We start from the raw sequence: 18,880 nt of genomic DNA, 5'->3' as shown, positions 1-18,880 counted from the left end.
AAAAGGAGTTCACATTTGAGAGGGTGGACAGATAGTCCCTGTCCCTTGATGGAAGGTTCAGCCACCCACATTTTGGTACAAAAGGGCATGTAGGGGGGAGATTGCGTTTCATCCATCTTTGGGAAAATGTACCACATATGCTGTTATTTTCATTCTGTTTTGTAATTGGAAAATAGAAATAAAACTGATGTATGTCTATTAACCTTATATCCAGCTACTTTGATAAATTCAGTGAGTCTATTAACTTATCTTTACATTCTTTTGAATTTTCTACATGTAGAATCACATCATTTAAAAATAAGATAACTTGGGGTTTTTCCCCAATCTTGTAACTTTTATTTCTTTTTTCTGATTGCACTGACTGACACTTCCAGTAAAATGATGAAGTGATGATGGCAGCTTTCTTTGTTATTTCTTATCTCTGAGGCAACATTCTCATTATTTCACATATGATGTTTAATGGAAGTTGTTGTAGTGATTGTTTAAGTTCCTATTTCTAGCCTGCTAAATTTTGTTTTGTTAGTTTAAAAAAAATCATGAATAAATACTGAATTTTATCATATGACTTTTCTTTTTTGGGGGAAGACCATATGAGAGAACTCCCTTATTCTGTTAATATGGTGAATTATCTTGATTGGTTTTTGAATGTTGAACCAACCTTATTTCCTTGACTGAACTCAGCTTGCTCAAGCTGAATCTCTTGATTCTGTTTGTTAATGTTTTGTTTGGGATTTTTTTATCGTATATTCATGAGGGAGATTGGTCTTTCATCTTCATTTTTCAAAATGTCCTTGACAGATTTTATATGGAGGTTAAACTTCCTTCATAAGACACAATGGGGATTAGTCCCTCTTTTGCTTTTCTGGAAGCATTTATTTAAGGCTGGTGTTATTTCTTCTTCAAATATTCAGTGGAATTTACTAGTGAATTCATCTTGGCCTGAAGTTTTCTGGGAAGGGAACTTTGGAATTCCAGATTCAGAAGCTCCTAGAATTATTCAAACTTTGTGATTCTTCTTGCATCAGTTTTTCTTGGTTGTGTTTTTCTAGGAATTTGCCCACTTTCTCTGTTTTTCAAATGTTTTGAGAAAGGCTGTATATAGTATTCTCTTTCAGTCTTTTTCATATCTGCAGGGAAGTGCTTTGCTATTGTTCATACTTCTGAGAGAGCACAAGAAAGCTGGTTTGGAAGTCCTGAGAGAGGTTGAAGCCCAGGGCAGGGGTACTGCCAGGCTGGTACTGACATGGAGAGCAAGAGAAAAGGAAGAAGCAAGTTCATCTCCTCTCCCCACTTTTCAGGCTCCCTCCATTGCCTCTTACTGGAAGAACCCAATAGAACACCATCTAACAAAAGAAAACCACAGCTTAAAGAGCCCCTACTCCAGCGTCAGGGAGCAGTGGATTTGAAATTGAGAAAACGTAGCTTAATTACCAGCACACCCTTCTGCCTGAATATTTTCAGTGTCCTCTTCATCTCATCCCACCTGGAGGAGAAACCCTGGGAATCATGTTTCTTTTCACTCCTTCGCCCTTGTCTTCTCCTTATTCCTGGAGTATGCTGAGATTGGGGCTAGGATCTAACTAAAATTTTCATTATTTCATTTCAAGAATCCTCAAGAAAAACTGTGTTATAACTTGCATTGACGTTACCATTGTGCATGAAGATTTAAAAATAAATATTACGAGATTCACTCTCACTGTTGATCACTGCACTCTGTCTTCTCCCTTGGACCCTTGTTCTGATCTGGCTCTTTGGTAGCGTATCCTGGAGTATTCACAGAGAGTATGCAGGGAAGCTGTGTTTCCTGACTGCAGGTCCAATCATTGATTTCTCTGTAGTTGCCTGGTGGAGGATTCCTCATCAGTTCTTTCTTCTCCCTAACCACTAAATGTTAGCCCATGATCTATTACTTTCCATGATTGCAAGTGAGAAATGTGATATTAGACTGGTTATTTATTTTTGTTTTTGTTTTTTTTTTTGAGATGGAGTCTCTCTCTGTCACCCAGGCTGGAGTGCAGTGGTGCAATCTTTACTCACTGCAACCTCTGCCTCCTGGGTTCAAGCGATTCTCCTGCCTTATCCTCCTGAGTAGCTGGGATTACAGGCCTGCACCACCACACCTCGCTAATTTTTGTATTTTTCGGAGAGATGGGTTTCACCATGTTGGCCAGGCTGGTCTCGAACTCCTGACCTCAAGTGATCTGCCCGCCTCAGCCTCCCAAAGTGCTGGGATTACAGGCATGAGCCACCGCGCCCAGCCCCTAGACTGGTTATTTCTAAAAGCAACGTGTTCTTCCTGTCTGGAAGCTTATATGATTTTCCTCCCTATTCTGGAAATTCAGCAACTTTGTAAGGATGTGTCTAAATTCAGCATTTTCAGAACCCTTTCAATCTTAAGACTCGATTGGTTTTGTTTCTTTGGCATTTCTTTGTTTATTCTCTCATACTTTTGTTTTCTCCCTCAACTCCTATTATTTACATAGGATGCATCCTCCTGCATCCACCCTCCATATCTTGATCCTTAACTCGTGATTCTTAGTTCATTAACTTTTTATCTTGTGCTGTGGGATACGTCTTTCATTTTATCTTCCTAAAATAGTAATTTGGTTTTTAGTGGGGACCGTTCTTTTATACAGTACCTCTACTAAATTTTTAAATGGAAAAAGTCGAGCATTTGGAGTTTCTCTTAGGATCCAGGAACAACAAAACAATAAAAAAAATCAAGCATTTTTCTGTTCTGGCAGCATTTTTTGTGCTCTAATAATATCTCCTTATGTATTCTCATTGTTTATATTATATAGTCTATTTCTGTTTCTGTCATTAGTTCTGCTCTGTAGTAGCCATCTGTTCTAGAATTTGGCTGTCTCCTTCCTTTAAACCACTGTCCCTCTTAGGGGGCACATGAGTTTGCTGTGCTGCATCGTTTTGGTGGGTGTGGAGTTTCCCCAGTGCTGGTTTGGGCCCAGCTGCAGGCTATGATAGCTAAAACCCCCCCTCCCAGGCCATGGTGGATTGATAGAGATGGGGCCAGGCATGATGGCTTATGCCTGTAATCCCAGCTACTGGAAAGGCTGAGACAGGAGAATCACTTGAGCCCAGAAGTTCAAGGTTACAGTGAGCTATGCTCACACCATTGCACTCTATCCTGGGTGACAGAGCAAGACTCTGTCTCCAGAAAAAAAAAAAGAGAAGAGATAGAGCCAGATAGGGTGGGATTGTTTTCCCTCCGCAGTTGCACTGGCAAACTACACTGTCTCTTCTCCTTATGGTGAGGGTGGGGATAGTCTTTTCAGAATCAAGTAGAGCTGAATTGTCCTCGGTACTACCTTGCAACTTCTCTTTCAAGTGTGGAGGACAGGCTCCCTCTCATCTGCTCCAGAGCCCCCAGATTGGCTAGCTGACCCCACTCTGGCCTGGGATAGCTGCTTCTCACCCTGGGGTCTGCCAGAGATGCAGACTGTCTCCAGACTGCCTGACCTTTGGTCCAGAGATTCTTGCTGGACTCTGGTCTTTGGTCCCAGCTCCCTGTGTGAGCATGGCCCTCTATCATAGGCCATGGGGAGCAACAGTGGGTTAACTTCTGGACACACCCCCGTACCAGGAATCACCAGTGACCACTGGAGGCAAGAGAACATCTGGCTGGTTGGCCCGAGGCTTTCAAAGCTCATCTGTCCCCTGGCCATCACCATATTGAGACCAGTTGTAGCCAAGAAACAGTTAAAGGGCAGACTTCGATGTGCTGGAGGAGTCCAGGCAATAAGAACAGACCGGTATGCCTGAAGCCCTCTAGAGCCTCGGGTTAAAACTTCCTGTCTTCTTCCAAGCAAACAGGGGACCAAGATTGTAGCACATAGTGGGGTCTCAAGAGTCAGGGATCAGCGACAGGCAATGTGACAGGCATCTAAAATATTGAATTCATGAGGTGGGTGGAGAAGAGATGACTTGCTGGAAACGGGGAACAATTTGAAGAGTGCTAGGGAGCTTGTGGTAACTCCTGAGGTCCAGTGTGCAGTGGGAGAAAACTCGTTGATGGATACTCACAATGGACCACTCACTGAGGACAGGCATCATTCAAGTTAGGATGATGTATTAGTCTGTTTTTGTGCTGCTGATAAAGACATACCCGAGACTGGGTAATTTATAAAGAAAAAGAAGTTTAATGGACTCACAGTTTCACGCGGCTGGGGAGGCCCCACAGTCATGGCAGAAGGCAAAGGGCATGTCTTACATGGCAGCAGACAAGAGAGAATGAGAACCAGCTGAAAGGAGTTTCCCCTTATGAAACCATCAGATCTCGTGAGACTTACTCACCAGCATGAGAACAGTATGGGGGAAACCTTCCCCATGATTCAGTTATCTCCCGTGGGGTCCCTCCCACAACATGTGGGAATTATGGGAGCTAAAATTCAAGATGAGATTTGGGTGGGCACACAGCCAAACCATATCACATGATGTCCATGACATATGAGGATACATCTTTATAGCTTCCAAACAAATCCTGTCTTTCTAACCTACAGACTTTAGTTATCTGGGCAAACCATAGACCCTCCCCCTTTCTCAGGTCCCAGGTAACATTGAAATATCTCTTTGCCTTAGAGAGGGAGGCAGACTACCAACCTGTAGTCTCACATTCTTGAGCTGTAGTCTACCTGAACTTGAGCAGCATTTCACGCTCACATTCAAATTATCTGTAGATCTCAGAGACAGGTGGAGTGGGTTGGCACTGCTTCACCAGGTGAAGTCTGTTCCTCTTGTTGGGACTCCCTAGTCTACAGATGTCAGCTGGGAAGCTTTGGGGTGGCTTTTGGCTGCAAGTGATACAAACCAATTCACACAAGCTTCAATAATGAAGGAAGTTATTACGTCAAATGGCAAGTCCAGAGCGGGGTTGCTGCAGGGTTAGCTGGTTCAGCAGCCTCACAAATTCAAGGACCTAGAATCTTTCCAGCTTTCCCCTATGCCAGTTTCAATGTGTTGATGTGGTGGCTTAGCTCTACTCAGTCATGAGACAGTTGCCCCTGCTTGAGGCAGTACATGCAGATGCCTGGTATGGGGGTCCAGTAGAACAGGAAAGTTTTCCTTATTTTTTTCCTATAATCTTCTTTTTAAGAGCAAGTAAACATTTCTCAGATGCCCCCAAAAATACCCCTTGCAACTCATTGGCCAGAGCTCGGTCACATGTCCACTCCTAAACCCGTCACTTATTATATAACCTCCACTTTAATAGGCTGTATCATTTATTTATACATTTAGAAAATATCATCCTTAAGTAAGACTAATCAAGTAAAACCATAAATGGATAATAAATTACAATGAGTTCGGCAGAATTTCTATAAATTATATCTAATAATCACACCTAGGCACAAAGGATTAAGCGTAACAGGTGTATTCGTATTACTATGTGAAATTTCCCAATACACAGCTTTTAAATATCCAGAATAATAACCATGTGGAATTAGGTAATTTGCTTAGAGGTAAATGTGGAAGGAAAATAAATGCATGAGAGTATGAACCACTTGGATAATGATGAAGAATTGAACAGCTCAAGAAAATTTCACGGGTACATTTTTAATGACTGATTGAATCCTAGGAAGCAGTTAATTCATTAATACTTGCTTTCCCAACCACCTCTCTCAAACGTGTGGGATTAATAAAGTCTTAAAAAAAAAAGTACTGCTTCTCAAAAAGGATGCCCAGGTTTATCCATGCAGATGAAGGGATGGTGTTGCCAACTTCAAGGGGCAGCAAACCATCAGAAAACCAAGCTCCTCTGCCTTTCATGCATTTTGAGGAAATGCCTTCCCATGGCGGTTCCCTGGCTGCTGGAAGCAAAGCTGCAGCCGTGCCAGCTGAGACATCACCAGGCAGCAGGGTCCTTCTGCTCTCTTCCTTCCTGATGAATGTGATTCTAACCTGCGTGGGGGGGGCATTGGCTGGTCTTTCGTAACCCAGGTGCTGACATGTGTCTGCCAGGGAACATCTTTGTATTTATAAGGTTGCTATTTTTTCCTGAGGTTACAGAGTCCATTCTGTCTTCCCTGTATCCTGCCTCTTCCTCTTCCTTCCCCAGGCCTTCTTTGTACCTACTTCTGTCCAACTGAGATTAAGCTTGTTTATTTCCTGGAATGCCATTCTTCTTTATTTTCTCTGTTCAAGGCTTTTGACAGCTCCACATAGCAGCCAAAGCATATCATGCAAACTCAAGGAAAGCAGCTGGGGAGAAAACCGAAGTTTCCTTTCACATTAGGTTTCTGGGGGCTCCTCACTCAGGGGGCCAGAGACTTTGTAACAAATGAGTTGGTCAGCCTGTCCTAGTGGAGTTGTCACTATGCTGAGCATGATTTACATGCTTTCAGAGGATGCGAGTAGAGATAACGTCTTTTAATGATCTAATAGAACTGAACATTGTAGATTGAAATATTTGTTTTTAATCATGGGTACTTCAGGATCACATATGTACATATCTGAGGGGTTTTTTTTACTGTGAAATGCAGATACATCAAAACGGAAATGTGAGAATTCTAGTTGAGCACAGGCTTTACTCATTTTAACAGTTTTGCATACTAAGGAAAGCAATTATCACATTTTTGCAATACCTCTTTTTTTTTTTTTTCCAGGCGAGCAAAAGAAAGTCTAGATAAGAAATTGGATTGCCCATGTACAAAAGACACCTGACTTTCTTGCTCCCTCCAGATAGAAAGATACAACATGATTTCTCATGTTGATATAAAGTTTGTGAAAATAGTTTTTTGGAGGACTAATAAATTCACTTGTCCACATTAACTAGCATCCCACTTATGTGGATCGGTAGACTTAATTTTAAGATGTCAGTACTACCCAAATTCATCTGCAGACTCAAAACAAGCCCTGTGAAAATCCCAACTGAGGCCAGGCGCGGTGGCTCATGCCTGTAATCCCAGCACTTTGGGAGGCCAGGGTGGGCGGATCACGAGGTCAAGAGATCAAGACCATCCTGGCCAACATGGTGAAACCCCGTCTCTACTAAAAATACAAAAATTAGCTGAGTGTGGTGGCGCGTGCATGTAGTCCCAGCTACTCAGGAGGCTGAGGCAGGAGAATCACTTGAACCCGGGAGGTGGAGGTTGCAGTGAGGCGAGATTGCACCACTGCACTCCAGCCTGGTGACACAGCCAGGCTCCATCTCAAAAAAAAAAAAAAAAAAAAAAAAAAAAAAAAAAATCCCAACTAAATTTTAGCAGGAATAAACAAGCTCATTCTCAAATTCATATGGAGATGGAAGGGACCCAGAATAGCCCTAATAATCCTGAAAAATAACAGAACTGGAGCACTTATACTTTCTAATTTCAAAACTTACTAACACTCTGCAGTAACCAGGCAGTGTAGCGGTGGCACACGTCAACATACGTGATGGGCTGCGGTGTCTCCCCCAGAATTCAAAAGACTCAACCTCAGACTTACTGTGTGTGGAAATAAGTTATTTAAGTGGATTAAGTTAAAATGACGCCTTTACAGTGGGGCCCTGGTCCAATAGGACTGGTATCCTTATAGTCAACAAAAGGAGGAAGAGACACCAGGGATGTGCATGCGCAGAGAAGGGCCAGCTGAGAACATAGTGAGAACGTGGTCATCTGCAGGCCAAGGAGAGAAGCCTCAGGAGGAACCAAACATGCCGACTCCTTGATCTCAGACTTGGGGCCTCCAGAACTGTGAGGAATCACTTTGTTGTTTAAGCCCCCAAGTCTGTGGTATTCTGCTGTGGCAGCCCCAGGAAACCAGTGCACATGTAGAGCAATGGATTAGAATTGAGGCTCCAGAAATAAATTCTTACATCTGTGGTCAACAGATTTGCAGAAAAGAGGCCAAGGATATCCAGTGGGATAACTGGAATGGGGTCTGTGCTTCTCCCTTTCCTCTGTGAGTCATGTTGTTGGGAGTCACTGGAAAAGTATGAGGTGGCAAGTAGCAAGAGGCCCAGCAGGTTTTGCTTTATTGGCCATGATGCATCAGAGGGCACACTGTCTACATGCCTTTTGAAGTACTATGAAGGGCCTCTTGGAGCCCAGGCCTCACAGGGGGCAAACTGCTGGCTCTCCCAACCTTGAAGCCTGGCAGCACTTAGCCTGCCTCTCCCGAAGAACAACAGCCTGGGACAGGGTCTTGGAGGACTATTCTCAGAAAGGGGACAGCTGTGGACTCTCTCAGAAGGGAGACACGGGCTTCTGCCAGCACAGACCCCACAAGTACCACACAGTCCTTGCTTTTCCCAGGACTTCCTTGGGAAGGGGCAAGCCCTCTTCTCTGCATGCAACTTCATTGCTAAGCTCTCACTTGTGTCTCAGGGAGGGAGGAACCCTGTACTGGATCTCTTCTGCAGATCTTGGGGAACCCATGGCCTCTGATTACCCTCCAGTCCTGAAAGCATGCTTGCTGTGGTTATTAGTCCAAGGGAGGGAGCTGCAGTGGGCTGGGGGTGGGATCAGAGAGGCGGGGCCTGTGTAAACCCAGCTCCCCAGGACTCCTACAGTCACCTGTTTCTCTCTTTATGGTTGTTATCTCCCTCAAGACCACCAGTTATGTATACATGGGGTCTTTCTTGTCTGCCTTGAATATTTTTATTTTTTCTCTAATTTATTTTTTTTCCATTTCAACGTGTTCAGTTTTCTCATAACCTATTCGCATTGTCCCTGTCTGGGTATTAGCTTTGTCAGCTCTCCTTGTGGACATACCTCTGTCCTGTGCATATATCTCTACTTTAGGCTAAAGCGTAGTCTGGAAGAATGAGGTTTCTGTCATCTTGCGTGGTATAGCAAGTGGGGAAGTGCTCTGGGTTAAATATGGAGAACACAGCCACTTTAGAGTAGGAGATGCTTTAAGGCAGGGGTTCCCAAACCCCAGGCTGTGGACCAGTACCAGTCCGTGGCCTATTAGGAACCTGGCCGCACAGCAGGAGGTGAGTGGCAGGTGAGTGAGCATTACTGCCCGAGCTCCACCTCCTGTCAGATAAGCGGCAGCATTAGATTCTCATAGGGATGTGAGCCCTACTGAGAACTGTGCAGGCAGGGATCCTGAAACCACTCTCCCACTCCCGCACCTTCCATAGAAAAACTGTCTTCCCCAAAACTGGTCCCTAGTACCAAAAAGGTTGGGGACCGCTGCTTTAATTTATATTCCAAATTGTGTAAAACTCCTTTCTGCAAAGGTAAATCACCAGATTGATTAGCTCATTTGTATTTTTTTTTTTTTTTGAGACGGAGTCTTGCTCTGTGGCCCAGGCTAAAGTGCAGTGACACAATCTTGGCTCACTGTAAGCTCTGCCTCTTGGGTTCAAGCGATTCCTGCCTCAGCCTCCCGAGTAGCTGGGACTACAGGCACCCGCCACCAGGCCTGGCTAATTTTTGTATTTTTAGTAGAGATGGGGTTCCGCCATGTTGGCCAGGCTGGTCTGGAACTCCTGACCTCAAGTGATCTGCCTGCCCCGGCCTCCCAAAGTACTAGGATTACAGGCCTTAGCCACTGTGCCTGGCCCATATATACTTTCCATATGGAAAAGTACAGTTCTTCATAATTTGTCTCTCCCTTACCCCTGTTGCCACCAACTAAAATGATGAGCACATTCCCCAACCACAGAACACTGGGAAGAAACATAACAAAAATGTCATATTGTTTTCAATTCACCTCTCATTATATTCAAAACTCCTCATTGGTTTTAATCTTCCCTAGCTCCAAAGTCTCATTTCTTATTACCCTTTTTTCCCCTGAATAATAGGATTGGCTACTGATTTAGCCAGACCTTGTTCACTTTCAAGTGACAGGAACCAACTCAAAGCAGATTAAGCAAAAGGAGATGCTTTAGTAATTCATTATCTCCAGGAGTCTGATCTTGAACTCAGCATCCAGGGATTCAAATGGCAGCATTAAGATTGTTTCCCATCTCTTAGATCTCTTTTGAGTTGGCTTCGCCCTGAGGCAGGTTTTTCAGAAGCAAGGGCACAAGTGGCTAGGCTTACATCACCCCTCAGCTTGTGAGCTAAGAGGGGCGAGAATCTGTCTGAATGTCCTGGAAGGATGCTGACTGAACTTCTGAACCAGTCACTGTGTCTGGCCTGAATCCTGTGCACTCAGGAAAGGAAGGCAGCCCTATACTAAGGTCTTTTAAAGGTGGGAAGAGGCTGTTTCTAAAGGGAAAGGATACAGAACAAAGGGGTTAGAAACCAAGCAAACGAAGAGAATCTTAGTGACCACTATCAAGACCTTGGATGTTTGTAATTTTAATAGGCCCTAATGATTTTCATAAGTAAAGGGCCCTGGATAACTGGAAGATGCATTTCTTGAAAAGAGAGTCTAAGACCAGGCTTCTGGGCCAAATGGCTGCAATGCTTGGAAAGCACTATCTTGTCAAGGCTCACCTCTCCACCCGCTTCCACCAGCCAAGGAGAACTCTGTTGCTGCTTCATCAAAATATTCATTTATGAGGGACAAAGTGTTATTAGGTAGTCTACCATGTGACCTAGGCAGGAGGGATCTTTGCTATGAATGAATATATATAACTGTTGTAAATGTGTGGACACAAGGAACTTTATTGCAACCATTAAGATGTCTGGATTGCTTTTCCTGCTGTCTGCCCACCAAAATAGTATTTGCCTCCCAACTCCCTTGCTCACATGCTGCACATTGGCCCACTTTCTTCCACTGGAAAAGGCAGAGAACAGCTCATATGTGGTGGCTGCATGCTTTGATCATTGCCTTTCTTCCTAAAAAGTCCTCACCTGCTTTTAGCACTGTGTTGCTGTCAGAAAAATTAAAGCCTTTTTCTGATTCACAAGAAATACCATGAATGAAGAGGAGAATCTAGTAGATAATAAGGATGATTAGAGTTTGTTGGCAGGCATTTGCTATCGAAAAGACAAAATAAAACATTTAATTACTATAAACATCTAAAGAGCAATTTGTAGTAGGCATTTCCTTGTTCTTTGCACTTGAAATCTTAGCTAGCTTAGCTTTTGCCTCAAAGACTTTTGATTTTTTCTTTTGGGTCTAGTAATTAAAGCATGAAGGTCATTAACATAAAGTGTTTGAAAATGTTTTTCTTTTTTAACCACTTGTCTTTGGGACTTCACTGCCTGAACAGAAAGTCACAAATGCCATATTCGAATCACACTGAATGTATTGAACATGTGAATGTGCATAGCTCCTATGGCATAGTGTCACTTTGAAGTTAAACTTCATTGAAAATATATTTTTTATTCATCTCCCAAGCAAGAAAATCAGGGTTGATTTTTATTTTTAAAAGCAAATTAACTTTAATAGTACCTTGATATATATATTTCTTTCCAGCCCTTTTGATTCTTGTGTACATGTGTTTTGCTGCAGTGAACATCTTTCTCATCGTTCTACTGAAGGATGGCAGAATATGCTGCCCGCCCAAAATATGCCACTTTGGCATAAGGATTACTTTGAGCTGAAGGCACTTGAAAAATAGCAGATGCAAGAAGGGCATTTGAATTTCCTCTTTTCTTCCTGAAAACAGGAGATAAAAACTCCCATGTGAAAAATAGCTTTACTGTACCAAGAAGAAAGAAACATTACTCAATGGGGAGTCAAAGCCAAGTGAATTCTGTACAAACAACTTCATTAAAATAATTATCTCCCTTTATCCTCCCCACATAATTTACTTTTCCCACAATTACCTCTCTTTGTTCAACCAAATATAAAAGCATTTAGGTTTTGCCACCTCTTTCGGTCTTCATTTCCCTAACAAGTGCTCCTATGTCATGTAAAACTTAAATGAAGTTTGAATGCTTTTCTCCTGTTAATCTATTTTATATTAGTTTAAGTCTCAGGTCCAGCTGGGGCCCTTCGAGGGTGGAGGGAAGGTTTTGCCTCCCCTGCAGTATATACAACTTGGCGTAGTCCTCAAATATTCTCCTTAACAGAAATCCCTGGAAAGAAGCAAATTGTTATCAAACTACCCTGCCAGGCACTGTGCTAGGTACTGGGTAAACCTATCTCACTTAATCCCTTGATGCCAGGTTTAGGCCTCATTTTGTTGACTTGGAGACTTAAACGTGGAGGAGTGTCAGTAGCTTTCCCAGTATCATACAGGTTTCTAATGTTAGTTCATCTGATCCCAAAGCCCTTACTTTTTCAAGGACACCATGTCTATGTTTGCTCTGAATCAGTATACAGTTAAAAGCCCAGTCTCTGGAGGCAGATTGGCTGTGTTCAGATCTCACACCTACCACTTACTTGCTATAGAGCCTCAAAACTTAATAATCTTCTCCTATGACAGCTTATTTGTGAGAAGAGAAACATAATAAATGCACATGCCTGATAGGTTTGTTGTGGGGATTAAATGAAGTCATACCTGTAAACCACCTGGAATAAGGTCTGACCCACCATTCACTTTGTATAGTAGTCCCCCCTTGTCTGTGGAGGATGTGTTCCAAGACCCTCAGTGGATACCTGAAATCGTGGACAGCACCAAACCCTAAATACACAATGTTTTTCCCTATGCATAGATACATACTGTATTAGTCAGGGTTCTCTAGAGGGACAGAATTAATAGAATAGATGTATATATGAAAGGGAGTTTACTAAAGAGTATTGACTCACATGATCACAAGGTGAAGCCCCACAATAGGCCATCTGCAAGCTGAGGAGCAAGGAAGCCAGTCTGAATTCCAAAACCTCAAAAGTAGGGAATCCAATAGTGCAGCCTTCAGTCTGTGGCTGAAGACCCTTGAACCCCTGGCAAACCACTAGTGTAAGTCCAAGAATCCAAAAGCTGAAGAACTTGGAGTCTGACGTTCAAGGGCAGGAGGCATCCAGCATGAGAGAAAGATGAAGACCAGAAGACTCAGCAAGTCAAGTCCTTCCACGTTCTTCTGCCTGCTTTTATTCTAGCCGCACTGGCAGCTGATTAGTTGGTGCCCACCCAGATTGAGCGTGGGTCTGCCTCTCCTAGTCCACTTACTGAAATGTTAATCTCCTTTGGCAACACCCTCACTGACACACCCAGGAACAATACTTTGCTTCCTTCAATCAAGTTGACACTCAACATTAATCATCACACGAACCTATGATAAAATTTAATTTACGCCAGGAGCGGTGGCTCACACCTGTAATCCTAACACTTTGGGAGGCTGAGATGGATGGATCACTTGAGGTCAGGAGTTTCAGACCAGCCTGGCTAACATGGTGAAACCCCATCTCTATTAAAAATACAAAATAAGTAGCCAGACATGGTGGTACACACCTGTAATCCTAGCTACTCGGGAGGCTGAGATGGGAGGATCTCTTGAACCCAGAAGGCGGAGGTTGCAGTGAGCCAAGATCGTGACACTGCACTCCAGCCTGGGTGACAGAGCGCAACTCCATCTCAAAAAAAAAAAAAAAAAAAAAAAAGTTTAATTTATAAATTAGTCATAGTAGAGATTAACAATAATTGATGAGAAATAAAAATGAAATCTTAAGCCCTCCAGCTGACTGAACAGACCCCCCCTCTTGGCCAAGGGGACCCCGAATAACCTTGGAAACCCTCACCCGCTCTAAATGCCATTAGGCTTTCTTCCCTAAGAGCTAAACAGAAATCAGCCCTTTCAAAAGACTCCACTGCTGGTATAAACTGGTATAAACCAACCACCCGATGCTGCCCCTCCCTTTTGCAGTTTTGGCACAACTGACCAGCAGTTCTTCCTGGTAAAAGACCACCAACCATGGAGTAGTTCTGGCCAGTCTATGGAAGACATGCAGTCAGGGTTTTCATGTCCTCTACTTCACCTTTTGATGTCAGAGGGCTGAAAACTCCTACCCTGGATCATGCTAACACTGCCAATTTTGGAATATGGGTCCCAGGGAGAGACATGAAGTGCAATTGCGCATATGCACATTTCTCCTTGCATAAATGTTCATGACTCCTCCTATAGCTTATTAAATATGTATATTTGGCCACCCCATTCTGCATAGATTCCTGCTCCCTTTGCCCTCCCTTGAAGTGTCTGTTTCTGGCTTCTAGCATGAGGTTGTGCTTCCCAGCCTGTTGGAATGGCCGCCCCACAGACTGCAACCCTTTATGAGAAATAAAGCTCTTTGCAAATTTATGAACCTCTTCATCCTTCAGTTGACACTAACAATAAAGTAGAACAAATATAGTGTAATAAGTTATATTGTGGTTTCTCTTTGAAAATATCTTAATATTTTCGGACTGTGGTTGACTGCAGGTAACTGAAACCACAGAAAGTAAAACTGCAGACATGGAGATGGAGCACCAACTACTATAATCATTGGCTGTTGTCGGTTATATTTATTGTTACTAATGTTAGTATTGTTATCACCACAGTTTCTCCCCCAACATCCATGGCTTCCAGTATCAATCCAAGGTGGAATGTGGGTCTGGATGACTTCTCCATGCAGGGTCTAAAACTTCATTCTAATACTCTTATTTTATGTCTGCATTTTCTCACCTGCATTCTTCTGGAAAGAGTGTAGAGAGATGTTTTGAGACTTAAAAACTGGTATCTCTTCTCCTCTATCTTGAGTAATGACAGTCTGCTATCTAGGTAAGCGTGCTGCTGGAGGACAGTGCTGATTTTCACAGTGACAGGGGTAGTCTGACTGGTGGGCTGCTTGGTAACGTACATGAATACCTTAGTAAGAAAGAGCACTGAAAAACCAGCCCAACTGTTTACAATAGCTTTTATCTAATTTTCCACTTTCCCCTTATATCTCGGTCACTGAACTTTTTTGACTCAAGGCACTGTAGCAGGACGAGCCGCAGACAAAATCTCTCAGACACCGAGTTGCACAAGGAAGGGCTTTATTCAGCTGGGAGCATCGGCAAGCTACTGCCTTAAAATCCGAGCTCCCTGAATGCACAATTTCTGTCCCTTTTAAGAGCTCACAACACTAAAGATTTTACATGAAAGGGTCGTGATTGATCAGAGCAAGCAGGCGGTATGTGACAGGGGCTACATGCACCGGTGGTCAGAGAGAAACAGAACAGGGCAGTTCTGTTCTTTATACAATGTTCTTCTATACAATGTCTGGAATCAATGAATAACATCGGTTTCTAACTTACGAGTTGATTTTTAACTACTGGGTTTAGGCCAGGCAGGCCCAGGCCTGGTTTTGGGCCTGGCGCCGGGCTGCCTGTATTTGGTTTTACTTCCTTGTTGTTTTTTCTTAAAACAGGTACTGAGTATAAAACAATATAAAACAATATGAGACGGTCTCTCTATTCCCTCAATACAACATCCACATTCTGCAGTAGGGACCTTTTGCAGAATTCTAGATGGCAGGAAGCTTTATGAACCTAAGTCCAGATTTTAATTTGCAAGGAAACTGAAGCAGATGAATTTTCTCATTGTAAAAAAATGAATGCCTTGATAATATATTTGTTTTTCGTAGTAGGCCTTTGTCATTAAAATTGATGCCTGAGGATATAGTTGTATCTTGTGTGGAACAGTAAGTTATTACTCATTGCATACCAGATTTTAGCATACTTGCATTAGTTCATGGAATATGATTTTACATTTACTATTGCAGTTCCAGTGCCATTATCAGATTGCATTTTCCTACTGAATTACAAACAAAAGTGTTATGCTACTAACATTTAACAAAATTTTAATAAGGTTGTGTTTGATGCTGTTACTCAGATAATGTGTTCTAAACTGCTTTCCTTTGAATATATTTGCATTAAAGAGGAACTCAATTTGGTTCTTTGAAGAGTTTATCCACTTTCTGGGTAGCTTTAAAAAGACACAGAGGGAAATTCAGTTTCTTCTTTGCAAGTAAATAGAGAAGAAACAAATTTGCTAAGATCTGTAGAAGTCATGGCAGCAGACTGCTGATGGTTTGAATTAATGAAATGACTCATTTTGGCTACTTGAGTTGCACAATTAAAATATACAGTAGAGACTGTATATCACATCATAGATGAGAGATAAATACCCCAGTGTTCTCTTTTTTTCCTCAAAGCTCTAATATATTATGAATTAAGAAATTTAAGAGCTCCACATTATTGCAATTCTTGATCCGTGATGCCCCAAATTAAGTGGTAATCTCTTGAGAGTGCACGTTTGTTTGCAGCATTCCTCTTACCCATTTCTGCTAAAATTGTGGTTGTGAGCCGAAAGCAGGTGTTTTGCAAAAGATAAACCCATGTGACCAAGCTAAAACATTTACTTAATATTGACACGTTTTGTGTGGTCTTCTCATAGTTGTCTAGCTAAAGGAGTTTAATGCAGAGAATATAAATACGGAAATAGTGAAACCGAAGTCCTGCTTGCGCGGAAAGCCTGCAGCAGACTTTGGTTTTTAACAGACTCCACGGGGCATCTCCACGGGGCATTAGAGAAAGTAACTGGGGGCAGTGGGATGGAGGGTATGAAATTGGGTGGAAGGACGAAAACTAAGAGCACTCTGGGTCTTTTATGTCCTTCTACATTTTGTGTAGAAATAAATGCTTTTACTTTACTTCCACGGTCGGCCCTTCCTCTTCACCTTTTTTTTTTCTCACACATTCATCCTCTGAATTCTTTCCGTTTACAAATGCTCCCGATTTAGAAACTCATGATACTGTCTGTAAAACTTGCCTGAGCCTGTGTGGTCTGAATTTAGCAACACACTTGTTTAGGAGTTTCGGTTCTCGCTCTCTGCTTGCAGGGTTTGGTAACACCACTTTACTATACTAAAAATCATCGCCCGGACCTGCAGGGCTGCACGGAAAACGCTGTTCCTTTTGGTACCCGCTGCAGCCGCGCAGGCGCACCGCCCAGCCGCCCTGACGCAAGGCGCAGGCTTCATGACGCAGCACGCAGTCTCAGCCGACACTGCGCGCGCCTCCAGGCACCGGCGTTAGCGGGTCGCCGACCCACAATCCCCGCCTCGGCTGCTTGCCTACCGGAGTGTGCGCCGGCACCTGCCGCCGAGGACATGTTGCAAAAACCGAGGAACCGGGGCCGCTCTAGCGGCCAGGCCGAGAGGGACAGAGACTGGAGCCATGGCGGAAACCCCGGGGCTTCGCGGGCTGGCGAAGACGCCCGGGTTCTCAGAGACGGCTTTGCCGAGGAGGCCCCGAGCACGTCCCGCGGGCCGGGCGCCTCGCAGGGGTCGCAGGGCCCCTCGCCTCAGGGCGCCCGCCGGGCCCAGGCCGCCCCCGCCGTGGGGCCCAGGAGCCAGAAGCAGCTGGAGCTGAAAGTGTCCGAGCTGGTGCAGTTCTTGCTGATTAAAGACCAGAAGAAGATTCCGATCAAGCGGGCCGACATACTGAAGCACGTCATCGGGGACTACAAGGACATCTTCCCCGACCTCTTCAAACGGGCCGCCGAGCGCCTCCAGTACGTCTTCGGGTATAAGCTGGTGGAACTTGAACCCAAGAGCAACACTTACATCCTCATCAACACCCTGGAGCCTGTGGAGGAGGATGCCGAGATGAGGGGTGACCAAGGCACGCCCACTACGGGCCTCCTGATGATCGTCTTAGGGCTCATCTTTATGAAGGGCAACACCATCAAGGAAACTGAAGTCTGGGACTTTCTGCGGCGCTTAGGGGTCTACCCCACCAAGAAGCATTTAATTTTCGGAGATCCAAAGAAACTCATTACTGAGGACTTTGTGCGACAGCGTTACCTGGAATACCGGCGGATACCCCACACCGACCCCGTGGACTACGAATTCCAGTGGGGCCCGCGAACCAACCTGGAAACCAGCAAGATGAAAGTTCTTAAGTTTGTGGCCAAGGTCCATAATCAAGACCCCAAGGACTGGCCAGCGCAGTACTGTGAGGCTTTGGCAGATGAGGAGAACAGGGCCAGGCCTCAGCCTAGTGGCCCAGCTCCATCCTCTTGAAAGGTGGATTCAGAGGGACCCCCGGGACAAGGGTCTGAGACCCAAAGGCACAGTGCAGAGGATTGGGGGAAGGGAGAACGAACCCAGGGAGCATATTGCTGTAAACGCTTCAATGTGTGTAGCTTTAGGATGTGTTTGCAAAGTTTTGTTTTTTAAATGTTGTGTTATTTTGCTCCAGATTTTCATCTATAAACAAAGGAGCATTTGTTTTGATTTTACTCTTTTTGGTATAAAAAATTTTGCTAGCTTAGTAAAACGAATTGGAAAACTTGACTATGATCTGGAACAGATAATGCAAGAAGGAACACATAAGTAAGTTGCTTTGGTGCCAAGAAAATAAAAAAGTAGCTATTATCAGGTCTCCTAACTACCCCAGTTTGTAAGGAAAAATAAAAGTTTTTATAAAATTAAAAAAACATAATTGCCTATATCCTTATTATGTTAACCTATTTTATTTTTCCATGTTTCCTACATATATAAGTATTATTCATGGTTCCAAGCAATGAGTGTAATGTATTTTCTCCAAATAAAAATTGTTTATATTCATAATTATTCAGCTCTGCTGCTAAACACGTAGTTCCACTTCGTTTTTTTCTTCTTGCTACTCTAGTTATTACAATAAATACTGTATTTTTGAAGCACTTAAGCATTGTGTGTTTTTTAAATCGTGGGTCATGAGAGAATTTCATGACTGGAAATCAACGTCTTAAAGTTTTTGCTACATATTAAGGTCAATGCTGTTTTGTAGAAGTTGTTTCACTTTTGTGTGAAACAAAATCAGGATCATGAGGTGAAATATATTTCTCACTGTGGATCTCAAAAAGGCTTGTAAAACAATAGCGTAACCATTAACCATGCCTGTTTGGGAATCGGACTGTCTGGGTTGAGATCCTGGCCCCACCATAACTAGTATATGAATTTACATAGGTTCCTTAGTTTGTATGCAGATGTTTCTTCACCTGTAAAATGGTTTTAGTCCGTGATGTGGAGAATTTTACTTGTTATTCTTTAATGTTTTTATTTTTTATTCTCCTTGGTCTGGAGCTGCCAC

At 43.3% G+C, this 18,880-nt stretch overlaps 2 protein-coding genes across 9 annotated transcripts in view; both read left to right on the top strand.

Annotated features, from left to right (window-relative positions):
- The window catches only part of ENTREP2 (endosomal transmembrane epsin interactor 2), a 461,731-nt gene that overhangs the window by 294,072 nt on the left and 148,779 nt on the right, over positions 1-18,880 (top strand). The gene's annotated exons all lie outside the window — the stretch shown is intronic.
- NSMCE3 (NSE3 homolog, SMC5-SMC6 complex component) lies at positions 16,787-18,475 on the top strand. Its single transcript, XM_004055877.4, has one exon. It carries the CDS (start codon positions 16,915-16,917, stop codon positions 17,827-17,829), a length of 915 nt encoding a protein of 304 aa, XP_004055925.3. The 5' UTR covers positions 16,787-16,914; the 3' UTR covers positions 17,830-18,475.

The sequence above is a fragment of the Gorilla gorilla genome, chromosome 16, assembly GCF_029281585.2.
Source record: "Gorilla gorilla gorilla isolate KB3781 chromosome 16, NHGRI_mGorGor1-v2.1_pri, whole genome shotgun sequence".
NCBI lineage: Eukaryota > Metazoa > Chordata > Mammalia > Primates > Hominidae > Gorilla > Gorilla gorilla.
Note: the sequence above shows the minus strand (reverse complement) of the source record. Positions and strands in the feature narration are given on the sequence as shown.